At 37.1% G+C, this 16,305-nt stretch overlaps 1 protein-coding gene across 4 annotated transcripts in view; it reads left to right on the top strand.

Moving 5' to 3' along the window:
- Apool (apolipoprotein O like) overlaps positions 1–11,317 on the top strand; it is a 75,289-nt gene extending 63,972 nt beyond the window's left edge. For all 4 annotated transcript variants that reach the window (XM_034484751.2, XM_034484750.2, XM_076918921.1 and 1 more), the window contains one exon: positions 10,784–11,317. In XM_034484751.2, the coding sequence (XP_034340642.1) occupies positions 10,784–10,872 (89 nt within the window). In that variant the 3' untranslated portion in view covers positions 10,873–11,317. The remainder of the gene's footprint in view (positions 1–10,783) is intronic.
- Positions 11,318–16,305: the final 4,988 nt, after the last annotated feature.

Raw genomic sequence — 16,305 nt, forward strand, 5'->3', positions numbered from 1 at the left:
AAGTAGTGCCAGTTGAAAGTATCTTTTTTTCCATTTTTTATTAGATATTTTATTTACACTTCAGATGCCATCCCCTTTCCCCATTCCCCACCCCCAGAAACCCCTATCCCATGCCCCTTTTTCCTTTTTGCATTTATACATTATTTTAAAAATGTTAAACATAGCCTTTATAAGTTTGGTATTGCTCAATCAGAGGTGTAACCCACTACCCAACCTAGATATATCATCTATCTTTGACTGGTGGAGATACATGAACATCTGCCTCCCTGTCTTCCTCCTCTTTCTCTCTTTCATCACCTAGCTTCTCCTCTCCTTCTTCTCCTCCTCTTCTTACTCCTTCTCTTCCTCTCAGTACCCCTCCCACCTTAGCTCCTCCTACATATCATCCTTCCTGTTAAAATGAAACTTTTCTCTCAAAATACAATTAGAGCATAATTATGCCAATTTGTACCAGTGAGGTACAAGATAGTCCTAATACCCAGTCCATCATTTTGTTGACTGACCAGCTTCTCTGTCATCTATCCTAACTAAAACATTTAGTTCTGAACCTGGCTTTAGGATGAATGTCAGCTGACGACCATTCACTCAAATCTTTTCTCTCAAGGTAAATAGCCAGGATTGGCTATGAGGCTATAAGTTTTCAACCCCATCAGAGATCCAGAATGACTGAGTTAACTATAATTGTGGGAAGCACAAAGCATAGCTTCTAAACCTTAGCCAATTTATAGAGACCTCTGAACACCTGGACACTCCCTCTACTTCAAAACACTGGAGCATCTGTTCTTCTGCCTTCTGGCCCAGGATCATCTGACAGTGCTGCAGAATTATTAAGGGCTGATTACTCTGTCTAGGCAGATATAATCAGTCGACTATTCTGCAAGTGTGTCCTTTTCTGGACAGTAATTTGTCTGTAGAAGGAAAGAGGCAATTCTTGCCTAGTGGCTGTCTCACCACAACTGGAGTAACTCCAAGGATGCTCAATTTCTTCTTAGAATTTAACATAGGAAGCTGTCCGGAGCAGACAGGTCTCTAATCAAAATGAACATTAATACAGAAATGTTTGTCATGTCAATTCTGTGGATTTCTGATGTTTTGAAAATCAGCCAGCCCTGTAAGGTAATCTGGACTGTTGCCTGTTAACTCCACTCAGCTATTTCTACATAAAACATAGAAAACACCCTAACAATAAACACCAAGCCATGAATTTGCTATAGTCCCTTAACTCACAGGCTGACCATCTCAAATCAGTTAAAAAAGTTAAAGAAGGACTGAGTCTAAGCCTTGTATTCCTAAATGTGTTATACTGGTACGATGCCTATGAGAGTAACAATATTCATCTCACTCTTATATCAATAAGAAGCTCATACCAATGAAAACCTTAAAATTTGTAATCAAAGTAATTTGGTGCCTTTAAGAATTTATATCTTCATCTTGATAACTAATTATACAGATTTCTACTAATAGGTTATGGCTATGCAATAAACCCTAGCTAATCTTCTCTATTCCCACAAGACCACTACTTTTCCCTAGGAAGACAGCCCAACATTTACCACCTTAGTCCCCAAGGCCCAGGGAATAGGGGCGCTTGACTCTTCATTAGCTTCTTCAAGCTGATTATGGGCGTTGAGATATTAGAAGAGGAGTAGGGAAGAGCAAATTGACAATCCTCTGATGCTGTGTCTTCACTGCCCTCCAGATGGAATTCCTGGACCTCAGAGGTTTGAGCAGGTCTGCCCAGCTTGCTTGTTGAGTAGATACACCAAGGCTGATCATTCTGCAATATACAATTCTCAAAACAAATTTTAGTATCAAGATAGGTTTTTTTTTAAGAGGGCTGACATTTATTAAGGATGTTGGTTCTAACCGCTTTCCTTTTTTCCCCTCTTTTATTGGATATAATATTTACATTTCAAATTTTAACCCCTTACTGCATTCCCCCCACCTCTCAGGAACCCCTTATCCCATCTCCCCTCCGCCTGCTTCTATGAAGGTGTTTACCCACCTACACCCCAATCCCCCTCACCTCCCTCAGATCCCCCCCCCCCACACACACTCAGTGCTCAGCCTTCAAGGTACCATTGACCTTGTCTCCCACCTATGCCCAACAAGGCCATCCTCCCCTACATGTACAGTTGGAGTCATGTGGCTCTCCATATGTGCTCCTAGGCTGGTGGTTTAGACCCTGGGGAGATCTGGCTGGTTGGTATTGTTGCTCTCCTCATGAGGCCACCAACCCTTTAGGCTCCTTCAGTTTACTCTCTAACTTCTCCATTGGGAACCTTTGATCAGATTAATGGTTAGCTGTGAGTATCTGCCTTTGGGTATGTCAGACTCTGGGGGACCTCTAAGGAGACAGCCTTATCAGGCTGCTGTCAGCTTTCCCTTCCTGTCATCCATAACAGCGTCTATTTTGGTGACTGCCCATGGAATGAATACCCAGGTGGAATGGTCTCCATACAACCTCTCCTTCAGATTCTGTCCCACACTTTGTCTCCATATTTGCTCCCTTGAGTATTTAGTTACTCCTTCTAAGTAGGACCGAGGCATCCACACTTGGTCTTCCTTCTTCATGAGCTTCATGTGGTCTGTTAGTTGAACCTTTGTTGTCTCAAACTTTTGGGCTAATCTCTGCTTATCAGTGAGTAAATACCATGTGTGTTCTTTTGTGATTGGGTTACCTCACTCAGGATGATATTTTCTAGTTCCATCCATTTACCTAAGAATTTCTCGAATTCATTATTTTTAATAGCTGAGTAATATTCCATTGTGTAAATGTACCACATTTTTTGTATCCATTCCTCTGTTGAAGGGCATCTGGGTTCTTTCCATCTTCTGGCTATTATAAATAAGGCTGCTATGAACATAGTGGAGCATATGTCTTTGTTATTTGTTGGGGCATTTTCTGGGTATATGCCCAGGAGTGGTATAGCTGGGTCCTCAGGTAGTGCTATGTCCAGTTTTCATGAGGAACCGCCAGACTGACTTCCAAAGTGGTTGTACCAGCTTGCAACCCCACCAACAGTGCAGGAGTGTTCCTCTTTCTTCACATCCTCGCCAGCATCTACTATCACCTGACTTTTGATCTTAGCCATTCTGACTGGTGTCAGGTGGTATCTCAGTGTTGTTTTGATTTGCATTTCCCTGATGACTAAGGATGTTGAGCATTTCTTAAGGTGCTTCTTGGCCATTTGAGTTTCCTCAGTTGAGAATTCTTTGTTTAGCTCTGTACCCCATTTTTTAATAGGGTTAATTGATTGGAGTCTAATTTCTTGAGTTCTTTGTATATATTGGATATTAGCCCTCTATCGGATCTAGGATTGGTAATGATCTTTTCCCAATCTGTTGGTTGCCATTTTGTCTTGTTGACAGTGTCCTTTGCCTTACTGAAGCTTTGCAATTTGATGAGGTCCCATTTGTCGATTCTTGATCTTAGAGCATAAGCCATTGTTGTTCTGCTCAGGAACTTTTCCCCTGTACCTAGGTATTTGAGGGTCTTCCCCAACTTCTCTTCTATTAGTTTCAATGTATCTGGCTTTAGGTGAAGGTCCTTTATCCACTTGGAGTTGAGCTTTGTACAAGGGGATAAGAATGGATTAGTTTGCATTCTTCTACATGTTGACCTCCAGTTGAGCCAACACCACTTTTTGAAAATGCTGTCCTTTTTCCACTGGATGGTTTTAGCTCCCTTGTCAAAGATCAAGTGACCATAGGTGTGCGGGTTCATTTCTGGGTCTTCAATTCTATTCCATTGATCTTCCTGCCTGTCTCTGTACCAATACCATGCAGTTTTTATCACTACTGCTCTGTAGTACAGTTTGAGGTCAGGGATGGTGATTTCCCACGAAGTTCTTTTATTGTTGAGAATAGTTCTTGCTATCCTAGGTTTTTTGTTATTCCAAATGAATTTGCAAATTGCTCTTTCTATCTCTATGAAGAATTGATTTGGAATTTTGATGGGTATTGCATTGAATCTGTAGATTGCTTTTGGCAGGATGGCCATTTTTACTAAGTTAATCCTGCCAATCCAGGAACATGGGAGATCTTTCCATCTTCTGAGATCTTCTTCAATTTCTTTCTTCAGAGACTTGAAGTTCTTGTCATACAGATCTTTCACTTGCTTAGTTAGATTCACTCCAAGATATTTTATTTGTGGCTATTGTGAAGGGTGTCATTTCCCTAATTTCTTTCTCAGCCTGTTATTCTTTGAATAGAGGAAGGCTACTGATTTGTTTGAGTTGATTTTATATCCAGCCACATTGCTAAAGTTGTTTATCAGGTTAGGAGTTCTCTGGTGGAGGCTTTAGGGTCACTTATGTATACTATCATATCATCTGCAAATAGTGAAATTTTGACTTCTTCCTTTCCTATCTATATCCCTTTGACTTCCTTTTGTTGTCAAAATTGCTCTAGCTAGGACTTCCAGTACTATATTGAATAGGTAATATGAGAGTGGGCAGCCTTGTCTAGTCCCTGATCTTAGTGGGATTGCTTCAAGTTTCTCTCCATTTAGTTTGATGTTGGCTACTGGCTTGCTGTATATTGCTTTTACTATGTTTAGGTATGGGCCTTGAATTCCTGATCTTTCCAAGACTTTTAACATGAAGGGATGTTGAATTTTGTCAAATGCTTTCTCAGTGTCTAGTGAGATGACCATGTGGTTTTTTCTTGGAGTTTATTTATGTAGTGGATTACATTGATGGATTTCCGAATATTGAACCATCCCTGCATTCCTGGGATAAAGCCTACTTGATCTTGATGGATAATTGTTTTGATGTGTTGTTGGATTCAGTTTGTGAGAATTTTATTGAGTATTTTTGCATCAATATTCATAAGAGAGATTGGTCTGCAGTTCTCTTTCTTTGTTGGGTCTTTCTGTGGTTTAGATATGAGGGTAATGGTAGCTTCATAGACCAAATTGGGTAGTGTTCCTTCTGTTTCTATTCGATGGAATAGCTTGAAGAGGATTGGTATTAGGTCTTCCTTGAAAGTCTGAAAAAATTCTGTACTGAAATCATCTGGCCCCGGACATTTTTTTGGTGGGAATATTTTTAATGACTGCTTCTATTTCTTTAGGAGTCATGAGACTGTTTAGATGGTTTATCTGCCCCTCATTTAACTTTGGTACCTGATATCTATCTAGAAAAATTGTCCATTTCATCCAGATTTTCCAATTTTGTTGAGTATAGGCCTTTGTAGTAGGATCTGATGATTTTTTTAATTTCCTCTGTTTCTGTTGTTATGTCTCCCTTTTCAGTCCTGATTTTATTAATTTGAATACTGTCTCTGCGCCCTTTGGTTAGTCTGCTAAGGATTTGTCTATCTTGTTGATTTTCTCAAAGAACCAGCTCCTGGTTTTGTTGATATTTTGTATAGTTCTTTTTGTTTCAACTTGGTTGATTTCAGCCCTGAGTTTGATTATTTCCTTTAGTCTACTCCTCTTGGGTATAGTAGCTTCTTTTTGTTCTAACGCTTTCAGGCTTGCTGTCAAGTTGTTAATGTATGCTCTTTCCAATTTCTTTTTGTGAGCACTTAGAGCTATGATTTTTTCTCTTAGTCCTGCTTTCAGTGAGTTCCACAAATTTTGATATGATGTGTCCTCATTTTCATTTAATTCCAAAAAAGTTTTTAATTTCTTTATTTCTTCCTTGACCAAGTTATCATTGAGTAGAGCATTGTTCAGTTTCCAAGTGTATGTGGGCTTTCTATTGTTTTTTCCATGTTAAAAAAGAATCTTAGTCCATGGTGGTCTGATAAGGTACTAGGGATTATTTCCATCTTTTTTATCTGTTGAGGCCTGTTTTGTGACCAATTATATGGTCTATTTTGGAGAAGGTACCATGAGGTGCTGAGAAGAAGGTATATTCTTTTGTTTTAGGATGAAATGTTCTATAGATGTCAGTTAAGTTCAATTGGTTCATAACTTCTGTTAGTTTCATTGTGTCTCGATTTAGTTTCTGTTTCCATGATCTGTCCATAGCTGAGAGTGGGGTCTCCCACTATTATTGTGTAGGGTGCAATGTATGTTTTAGGCTTTAGTATAGTTTTTTTTATGTATGTGGGTGCCCTTGCATTTTGGGCATAGATGTTGAGAATTTTGAGTTCCTCTTGGTACATTTTTACTTTGATGAATATGAAGTGTCCTTCTTTATCTTTTTTTGATTACTTCTGGTTGAAAAATGATTTTATTTGATATTAGAATTGCTACTCCCACTTATTTCTTGGGACCATTTGCTTGGAAGATTGTTTTCCAACCTTTTACTCTGAGGTAGTGTCTGTCTTTTCACAAAGGTGCGTTTCCTGAATGCAGCAAAATGTTGGGTCCTGATTAAATATCCAGTGTGATAGTCTATGTCTTTTTATTGGAGAATTGAGTCCATTGATATTAAGAGATATTAAGGAAAATTGAATGTTGTTTCCTGTTATTTTTGTTATTGGCAGTGGTGATATGTTTGTATAGCTACCTTCTTTTAAGGCTTTTGGAAGATTACTTTCTTGTTTTTTTCTAGGTTGTAGTTTTCCTCCTTGTGTTAGAGTTTTACACCAATTTTCCTTTGAAGTGCTGGATTTGTGGTAAGATATTGTGTAAATTTGGATTCGTCATGGAATATTTTGGTTTCTCCATCAATAATGATTGACAGTTTTGCTGGGTATAGTAGTCTGGGCTGGCATTTGTGTTCTCTTGGTGTCTGTATGATATATCAGTCCAGGATCTTCTGGCTTTTATAGTCTCTGGTGAGAAGTCTGGTGTAATTCTTGTAGGTCTGCCTTTATATGTTACTTTGCCTTTTTCCCTTACTGCTTTTAGTATTTTTTTTTTGTTTTGTACATTTGATGTTTTGATTATTATGTGGCGGGAAGTATTTCTTTTCTGGTCTAAACTATTTGGAGTTCTGTAGGCTTCTTGTATATTTATGGACATCTCTTTCTTTAGGTTAGGGAAGTTTTCCTCTATAATTTTGTTGAGGATATTTACTGGTCCTTCTAGTTGGGAGTCTTCCCCCTCATCTATACCTATTATCCTTAGGTTTGGCCTTCTCATTGTGTCTTGGATTTCTTGTATATTTTGGGTTAGTAGCTTTTTGTATTTTGCATTTTCTTTGACACTTGTGTCAATGTTTTCCATGGTATCTTCTGCACATGAGATTCTCTCTTCCATCTTTTGTATTCTGTTGGTTATACTTGTGTCTATGACTCCTGATCTTTTTTTTTAGGTTTTCTATCTCCAGGGTAGTCTCCCTTTGTGATTTCTTTATTGATTCTACTTCCATTTTTAGATCCTACATGGTTTTGTTTAATTCCTTCTCCCATTTGGTTGCATTTTCTTGCAATTCCTTAAGGGATTTTTGTGTTTCCTCTTTAAGTGTTTCTATCTGTCTACCAGTGTTCTCCTTAAGTTCTTTGAGAGTGTTATTTATGTCTTTCTTAAAGCCCTCTATCATCATCATGAGAAGTGATTTTAATTCTGAATCCTGCTTTCTGGTGTGATGGGGTGTTCAGAGCTTGCTATGATGGGGGAACTGGGTTCTTATGATGCCATGTAACTTTGGTTTCTGTTGCTTACATTCTTGCGCTTGCCTTTTGCCATCTGGATAACTCTAGTGATGCCTGTATTTGGTGTCTCTGACTGAATCCTGCCTTTCCAGTTATCTAGCTTGTGTCTGATCTCCTAGGGGTCCAGATGTCTCTGTGATCTTTTCCAGCTGCACTGATTACAGTGGTATCTCTAGGGTGCCTCAGGATATGGTACCTCCAAGGTAGCAGTCCAGCTAGGTGTCTGCTGTTCTGGGTGCAGTGTCTCCTCTAGGATATCTCAGGATATGTTGTCTGTTGCTCTGAGTTCAGTTGTTCCTCTGTGGCTCTGGGTTGAGTGGACCTTCCAGTATGTCTCAGGCAGAATCCGGGGTCCACACAGCAGCAGACCGGGCAGAGGTCTGGTCCAGGCCTCAGATCCGGGAGAGGGGCGGAAGGGGAATGCTAGCCCACAGGGGCGTCAGGGGTGGGGTGGGGAGGGGGTATCTGCTGGGATCTGAGCGCTCACAGCACCCTGCTATGGGCTCAGGGCAGTATGTGGGTCTTCCTTCCTAACGCTGGCTGTGGGATCCATGGAGCCTCCAGAATGTCTCTGGCAGAATCTGGCATCCAGACAACAGCAGACCAGGCAGAGATCCAGTTGAAAGTATCTTAAGATAATCTATAAGGTGATATGAAAACACTTGTCATTTCTGTTGGCAATGCACAACCCCATAGGAAGAACAACAATATCAACCAACCACACACCCCCCCCCCCCCCCCCGCAAGAACTCTCAGGGACTAAACCACCAACCAAGGAACACACATGGAGGGACTCATGGCTCCAGCTGCATATGCAGCAGAGGATGGCCTTGTCACATATCAATGGGAGGAGAGGCTCTTGGTTCTGTGAAGGCTTGATGCCCCAGCATAGGGGAATGCCAAGGCGGGGAGGCAGGAGTGGGTGAATGACTGGGGAAGCACCCTCATAGAAGCAGCAGTAGGGGAGATGATATAGGGGGACTTCAAGGGGGAAACTCGGAAAGGTGATAACATTTGAAATGTAAATAAATAAAATATCCAATAAAAGAAAAAATATAAACATAATACCCTCAAAGTTTGTCACCCAGATTTATAACTGAATAAAATTTCCAGTTTTAGAGATTAGTAACAGTATAGACAACTTTTTCTTATCTTACTTGATAATCATGAATTCTATCATAACCTCTGAAGGGACCTCAAATTAAAAATTTCTATTGTATGGATAACAGTATTAATATCATAGATAGTGTTTTCGGCCTGATTAAGAGTTTGGTTCTGATACCATATATAGGTGTATCACACTTATAAAGTAGAAAAATACTTCTAAAAATTATAAATCATTATGTTCAAGTTTCTTTTTTGTTTTAATCACAAAACAGAAAATGAATTCTTCTGTGGGAAAAATGTATGGCTCCACAAAATTATAAAATCATTTAAAAATAATTCAGACATTGAAAAAATTTTAAAAATAAAAACAGTTGGTGCATGTACTTTACAGAGACTTGAAAATTTAACCCTTAACTGTTGACTAAATCATTGCTTTTGATATCTTAAGACAAGGTAGGTAGCCTACCCCCTAACTTTTTCTAAGTAATCTTCCTCTTCTAAACAATAAACAAAGTATTTTTATTATTTGGTTGTTCTTTGTCTACTTATTATTAGTGTATGCATCTTACCTAATCCTAAAAGAAAGTACGTGATATTGTTACTGTACTGACTTCCATGTTCAGAAAATCTAGGGCTCTGAAGGAATCAGACATGCCTACATTCAGGCTTGCTCCTCCACTTGGCAGTTGAGTGATATTAGTCAAATTAATCTCTCTAAATTAATTAATTGATGATTTCTTATCTGTCAAATGTGAATAATGCAGACATGCATTGCTAAATGACAGGGATAAATTCTGATGAATGTGCCATTAGATAATTTCCCCATTGTAGAAAACAGCACCGTGTGTACACAAACTAGTAGCATAGGTTAGTATGCAATGTGACTTGTTTCATCAACCTAATCCCAAGCATGTTTAGTACATTGAGCACATCTTTTCTGGAATATAATTAACTTGTCAAGCTAACTATTAAATCATATTACCAAATCAAGGAATTAGTTTTTCATCTTAAGTACATGAAATCCATCAATAACCATGAATACAGGTTAAACTGTCCATCCTCCCTTAGCCTGTAAGGTGTCACTTACTCTTGGTTCTTGTTCATATCACTGTTTTAATCTTAACCTTAAAAGGTTACAGTATTCTGAAGAGTTCACTTCTTGTACTCATCTGTCTATAGATAATGCTACCTTGCTCCATTCGTTTTCAATGCTACATAGGCTGGAACTGTAATAACCCAGCTGGAGCCTCTTATGAACTGTACTGACACAGTTCTAGCTGACTACCAGTATTTCTACTCATATGTTGAATAAGTAATTCAGATTCAACAAGTCCAAAATTTAACATTTTATTTGCTTCCCCCCAAATCTACTTGTATCACATTTTGTCCTGTCTCAATAACTGTCAGCTCTATTCTAGTTTCCCTAAACAGTCTGTCTCTTTAGAAATTCTGTTTATTTTACCTTCAGAATTATTCATAGTATAGTTCTTTCTTACAATTCTCACAACTGTTGCCACGAGGCCCTCAGCACTTCAGTGAGTAATGCAATGGCTTCTTATCTGCTATCCTTACTTTTATGTTTGTTCTTCTATGGTCTCTTTTACTTAGGCAAAAGTTCTCTTCTTAAGCACAACTATGGTATACATTTACCTAAAAATTGCCCATCAACTTAAACTAAAAGACTATACCTTAACCACGACTCTAAACTAGCCTGAAGTCTTCTCCTGCCACTTATTGACACCCATTGATCTACTGTATTTCAGCCATATTGGATCAGGTCCTCACACATGTGGTCAGCTCATCCTAGAAACCATTTCCCACAGTTAACTATCTATAGAGCACATACCTGCATCTTCCTCAATTCTTTCCTAAATATCACCTTTCTAGGAACCTTATCTAAGCCACCTTATTTAAACTTGGAAGTTTCCCAAACACTTTATGTATCCCTCTGTGATTTCCTATTCTGTGCAGCACTTAACTATCAAAGGATGTACTATGTATTTTACTTACCTTGTCGTCTATTTCACCCATGTTAGGCTCATATTGAGAGATTTTATGTTTTGTTCACTGCTGTATTCTCAAAACAAAATATAAATATCTTCTTTTTCACTTTAATACTTTATAGGTACTACACAGTTTATACCTGACCCCAAGCTCATGGATCACGGGCAGTCTCATCCAGATGATAAAGATATGTACAGCACCAGAAGCTGAACTAGTTTATAGAGGGAGCCTGCATAGAGAACTGCCAGATGTACCAAGTTGCAAACAATGGTGAAAGATCACATAATGAATGGGTAACTGACAGAATATGACTTGAAATTTTTCCATGACATTTTCAAATAAACAGTTTGACCAATGATACAAGTGGTAAGAACGCAAATTAATGAATGCAACACAATATTAAGTGATTGATGAGGGAACTGAGGTAAAAAATACTAGGAATATATTTCATGCCTTGTAATAGAATTTATCAGAAAGCAAAATGAAGTGGAGATATGTCAGTAAGACTGAATTCTAAAAATATGCATATATATGTATGTATGTATCTGCTTCAGTTTTCCCAATTATTGCCAGTTAATGTAGGATGGGGGCTAGCAGAATGTTTTTCACTTGACTTTTTTTTCAAGCTGGAATAAAATATCCATATTTTATGGCACATGAGCTTTGCTTTATTTATGTTGACTACTCTTAAATGCTTAAAAACATCTGTTTAAGTAGACCATATACTACATGATCCTAGGACTGAGTAGCAATTTTGCTAGTGATTCCTGGGTGTTGTGTTTGTCTGTTTCACTCTACTAAGGCCTTTAATCCAACAAACTAGTCTGTTTTCTATTTCATAGTGCAAAGATGTCCATTTCTTAGATTACAAACATTCCCACTAGCCATCTAACTTCCAGGTTACTCTTTGCAGCCATTCTTTGCACCCTTTCCTAAGACTAGTGTTTCTTCTCAGGTCTCAATTCCCATCTTTTCAGGACTGTTTCATCCTATTTAACCTTCAATCTTTGGTTTCTCTTTTCACTCATATCTCTTCCTCAACTAGTAAATAGATTTACCTTAAAAAAAAATCAAAAAGCGTAAAAAAAAAAGACTAAGCGTAACCCAGCCCTTCCCTCAAGCTGTCTTTTCTCTTGAGCTTCCTCCTAAGATTTCTGTATATTTTTAAAAAGGCATTATGTGTAAGTGAAGTACATTATCAATAGTGTTTTAATGAGTATTACAACCAATAGACACCAGTTATTTAGGAGACAGGTAAGTATTGTTAGATTATTAAGAATGCTTCAAACCTAACACATTGCCTGAAATATTTTACAGTGGCTCCCCATTTTCAACTACATTAGCTTCTGACACGTTGATGAGCTCAGGCCTTGTTTTTTAACTTTACTGTCAATTATATTTCATAACCAAATAAACAAAAAGCTGGAGAGATGGATCAGCAAATAAAAATGTGTTCCCCAAAGCCTCATGACCCAAGCTAGAGCCCTCAGACTCACATGAGGGAGCTGAATCTTGCAGGTTATCCTGTGGCCTGCATACAAAGGCAATGACATGCTCCTGTGCATAGGCACAAATGTCTGCATACATGATAAATGTTTTTAAGTAAACATAGTCCCTTAATTCTATCATGGTTTCTACAATATCTCAAAAGAAAACATAATACAAATAGAAAAAGTACAAATGAAAGAAGATTGTTTAATAAAAGATAGAACTTTTTTGTTGTTGATAAATAGTAAGGCATTCTGCATAATTTTTGGAAATTTGTGGGAACTTTGAAAGACTATAATCTGAAAAGTCCATATATGCAAAACCATGCTGAAAAATTGGGTACATATCAAGGGTCATCTAGTAAGGACAAAATTATAACTCATATGAATTATTATATTGCAATAGCTGGTTCTGTGATAGCTTATTTAACAGGAAATTAAAACCAGTTATTTATAGTGAGTCTCTTAATTATAGAGATTATAACAAATATAGTAACACCCTTAAAAGGAGAGATCATTCTAAAATGAGTGTATCTAATAAGAGAACAGTGAAGCAAATTTGAGAAATGGTAAATTCTATTGAAAAAAATTTGGGTGTAGAACCACTTATTTTAAATTTTATGCTTTGGGGATAGATGACAGCTCAGATGCTACAAATATGGTTGAATTTCATATTTTAATGGTAGAATTAATTACAAATTTGTCACTTAAGAAGTGACTTCTTTAATGGCACTAAAGGATGCCACTAAATCAAGAGACTTTTATGAAGCAGGAATACATGTTGAAACAATTCTCCTTATCCAGTGTGAACATATGTAGTATAGTTAGTAACAGTGTCTCAGGACTGGTAGATAAAAGACAGGGATTTGTAATTGACGATGAAAGTGCTTTCCCAAGTTTGCATATAATGAAATGTCATTGCATACCACATCAAGATATTTTGTGTGCAGAAGCATTAAAAATGAGGTTGAGAGATGGTCTAGTGGATCAAAGGCTTGCCATGAATGCATGAAGAACTGAGGCTAAATGCCCAGAAACCAAGTAATATCAATTGTACCAGTTAACATTTATAATCTCAATGCTCCTATCTTATAGGAAGATGGGATGTGGAGACAGGAGGACCCACAGAAGTTTGTGGGGTGTATGCAACAGTGAGGACAAGAAATGTGTCTCAAACAAGTTTTGATCACTAAACATACTTGTAGCATGAATGTGCCCACACTGACCTGTTACTATACAAACAGACATTGTATAGTACATGTATACACATCACACACACAAATGTTTTAAAGTATTAAAATGGACAGTGTCATGTACAAGATCAAGAGAGTCAAAATTCCAACATAGATAAAAGAAACCCTCTCCTTCATGCTGAGGTCCTACCTCCTATTCAGGGATCTATGGTCCATTGATTGGTACTGTCAGAGTCACTTTCTCTTAGACATGTGGCCTGTGGTAGATTGCCCATGCCCATGTGCATATAAGCATAATTAAGTAGACTCAGCAGTGTTTAATACAAAATAAGAAAAAAACAATATGGCACGAAGTTAGGAGGGTAATTGAGTAGGGAGTACAAAAGAAGAGTTGGAGGAAGTGGATGAAGATAGGGATGAAGATGGTCAGAATGCATTATAGAGATACATGGAACATAGACAACAACAATAGACATGTTAAACATGGATGGGGAAAAGCCAGGAGGTACCAACCCAACCCAAAGAACTACAGGAAACTAAGGAATGCTGAGAGCTGGAGAAATAGTCTTTTCAGGGAAGAGCACACCAACCGGTTATTCAATACCAAGTGGTCAGTTTTGAAAACATGCATATCAGTAACATTATACAGACTCAACAGGTTGTACATATGTATTTAGGAATGTGTATGTATATGTGTATGTGTGTGTGTGTGTGTGTGTGTGTGTGTGTGTGTGTATTTCACAACAATTAATGAAAGAGGCCATAAATTTTAAATAGAGCAAGGAGGGGTATATTGGAGAATTTTGAGGGAGGAAAGGAAAGGGGAACTGATATAATTATAATGTCAAAAATAAAAATTTAAAACAAATAAATAATAAACTCTAAAAGGATAATATATTTTTTAATTATTTAAAACAATATTTAAATTGTAATGACACAATTTCTCCTCCCCTTTTCTGCCTACAAATTCTCCCATACCCCTCCTTGCTCTCTTTCAAAACCATGGCCTCTTTTTAAATTAATTGTTACGTTTTATGTGTGTGTGTGTGTGTTCATGTCTGTAACTATTCTTAAATACATAAATACAACTTGCTCAGTCTGTACATCATTTTTTAAACCCTAAATTTTATAAGATCCAAAAGATTGTTATCACCAATTAGCAAAAATTATTTAAAGCATTGATTTTAACATGGTAGCATTATTTACTTTCAGAAGTAAGGTGGTTTGAAGCCAAATATTGAAAAAACTATGATTTGTGAAATATTAAGTCACTTATAATATCAAATGCAAAATTTGTGACAGAACTTAATGATAAAAACTACCTTACAGACATCATTTTCAGGTATTAAACTTCTCATTTAAGTGAAATAAATATGCAATTTCAAGGTAAAAACCATAACAGTGTTCCAAATGGAACTGAAATTTTGACATGTTAACAAAAACAAAGGCCTTGAGCTTTAAAGATTAGGAGCCTTGCTTTTTCTATTTGATACAAAACTTCAAAACAGATTTCAAGATTTCCAAAAAAATTTTTTTTTGTGTATTTGCAACTCCATTTTCAGTCAACATAATCGTTACCTGACAGTTTTCAAATGGAAAGCATGGGGCTGAGATTTGATACTGAACTAAAACTTCCTCTCTTTTACTTCATAATGTGTTTTGTTTGCATGTGAACCAGGTAAGTAGCTTCAGCAATAAGAATGTATTTAAAGCCAGAAATAAGGTGGAATAGGGTTAATACAGTGTTTTGTTGGTGACTTTAAGACCTAGACTTTCCACACTAATCTCTTTAGCACATTTCAGAGTCACAAGATGAGTATACCTCCAAGGAGCATGCAAGCCATTCAAAGTAGGAAGACATAGGGACAGGTGTACAATATGCAAAGGATATGCCCTCAGTCCTTTTCATTGGAAGAGTAATTGCTTTCTTAGAGTCTCCTCAGAAGATTTCGGTGTATTTCTAAACCAGAACCTATAGAGACACAATTTTCACTCAAACAACAGGTGTCTTAATGAAAACTTCAGTAGCTCACCATTGACTGCAGAATAAAATCAAAAAATCTTCTGTCTTATATTCTAATGTCTTTTCTCGTGTACCTTCACTCAAATGTCCATTTCTGGCATCCCACTTGCTTAATGAGCATGTCTGCTCTTCACTCCTGTTGCCCTTCAGTGTGCCCCCTTATATCTTGTTTCATTCCACATTCTTGTATTCTACCCAACCTTCAAAAATCATTTGAGCATTACCTTTTTTTCTAATTCTCCAAAATAGGATTTATTAATTTATTATAGTCCCTTGTCCTTAGTCTCTGTAAATATAACCCACACAATTTCTTTTAATAAATATTTTCTCACAAGTAAATATACTTGTTATGTATAGCTGGCTCACCTTTTTATTATGGTTTTAGATGGTTATATAATTCCAAAATAATTGTACTTCTATAAAGTGATTATACCACAAATGATGAACACAGATGCAAATAGCAGTGTTGAATGTGATATCTTCTTTAAGTATAACCAAAGAGCTATAGATGTTCAGGGATGGAATATACTTAGGGTACAATAGTGAAGATGCAACGGGACTGAATGCTCTAGATAAGCAATCATGAGTTTTTCACAAGTAAGGTCTTCAGAACTTAGCCTCACAGTAGGAAATGAATTTTAAACCTCATACTTACTTCTTTCTATTTAAACATACTCATACTTCATATATAAAATATAAATCCTTAAGCCATTTGAGCATTGTGCTTAATTTCATCAATGTTAAAATGTGAAAATATCACCATTGTACATTTGATGACATACAGTTATTGAAAACTCCAAACCTAGTGTAAGTGGGTTTTGAAGGATGTAATCACATAGATTGTTAGAACTTTTACTATCCATTAGTGTTTAGTTTGGATGGTGAAGAATTGATTGTATCTTGAAAATTTGTTTGAAAGTAAAATATCTACAAGAATATT

Source organism: Arvicanthis niloticus, chromosome X (assembly GCF_011762505.2).
Source record: "Arvicanthis niloticus isolate mArvNil1 chromosome X, mArvNil1.pat.X, whole genome shotgun sequence".
Taxonomy (NCBI): Eukaryota; Metazoa; Chordata; class Mammalia; order Rodentia; family Muridae; genus Arvicanthis; species Arvicanthis niloticus.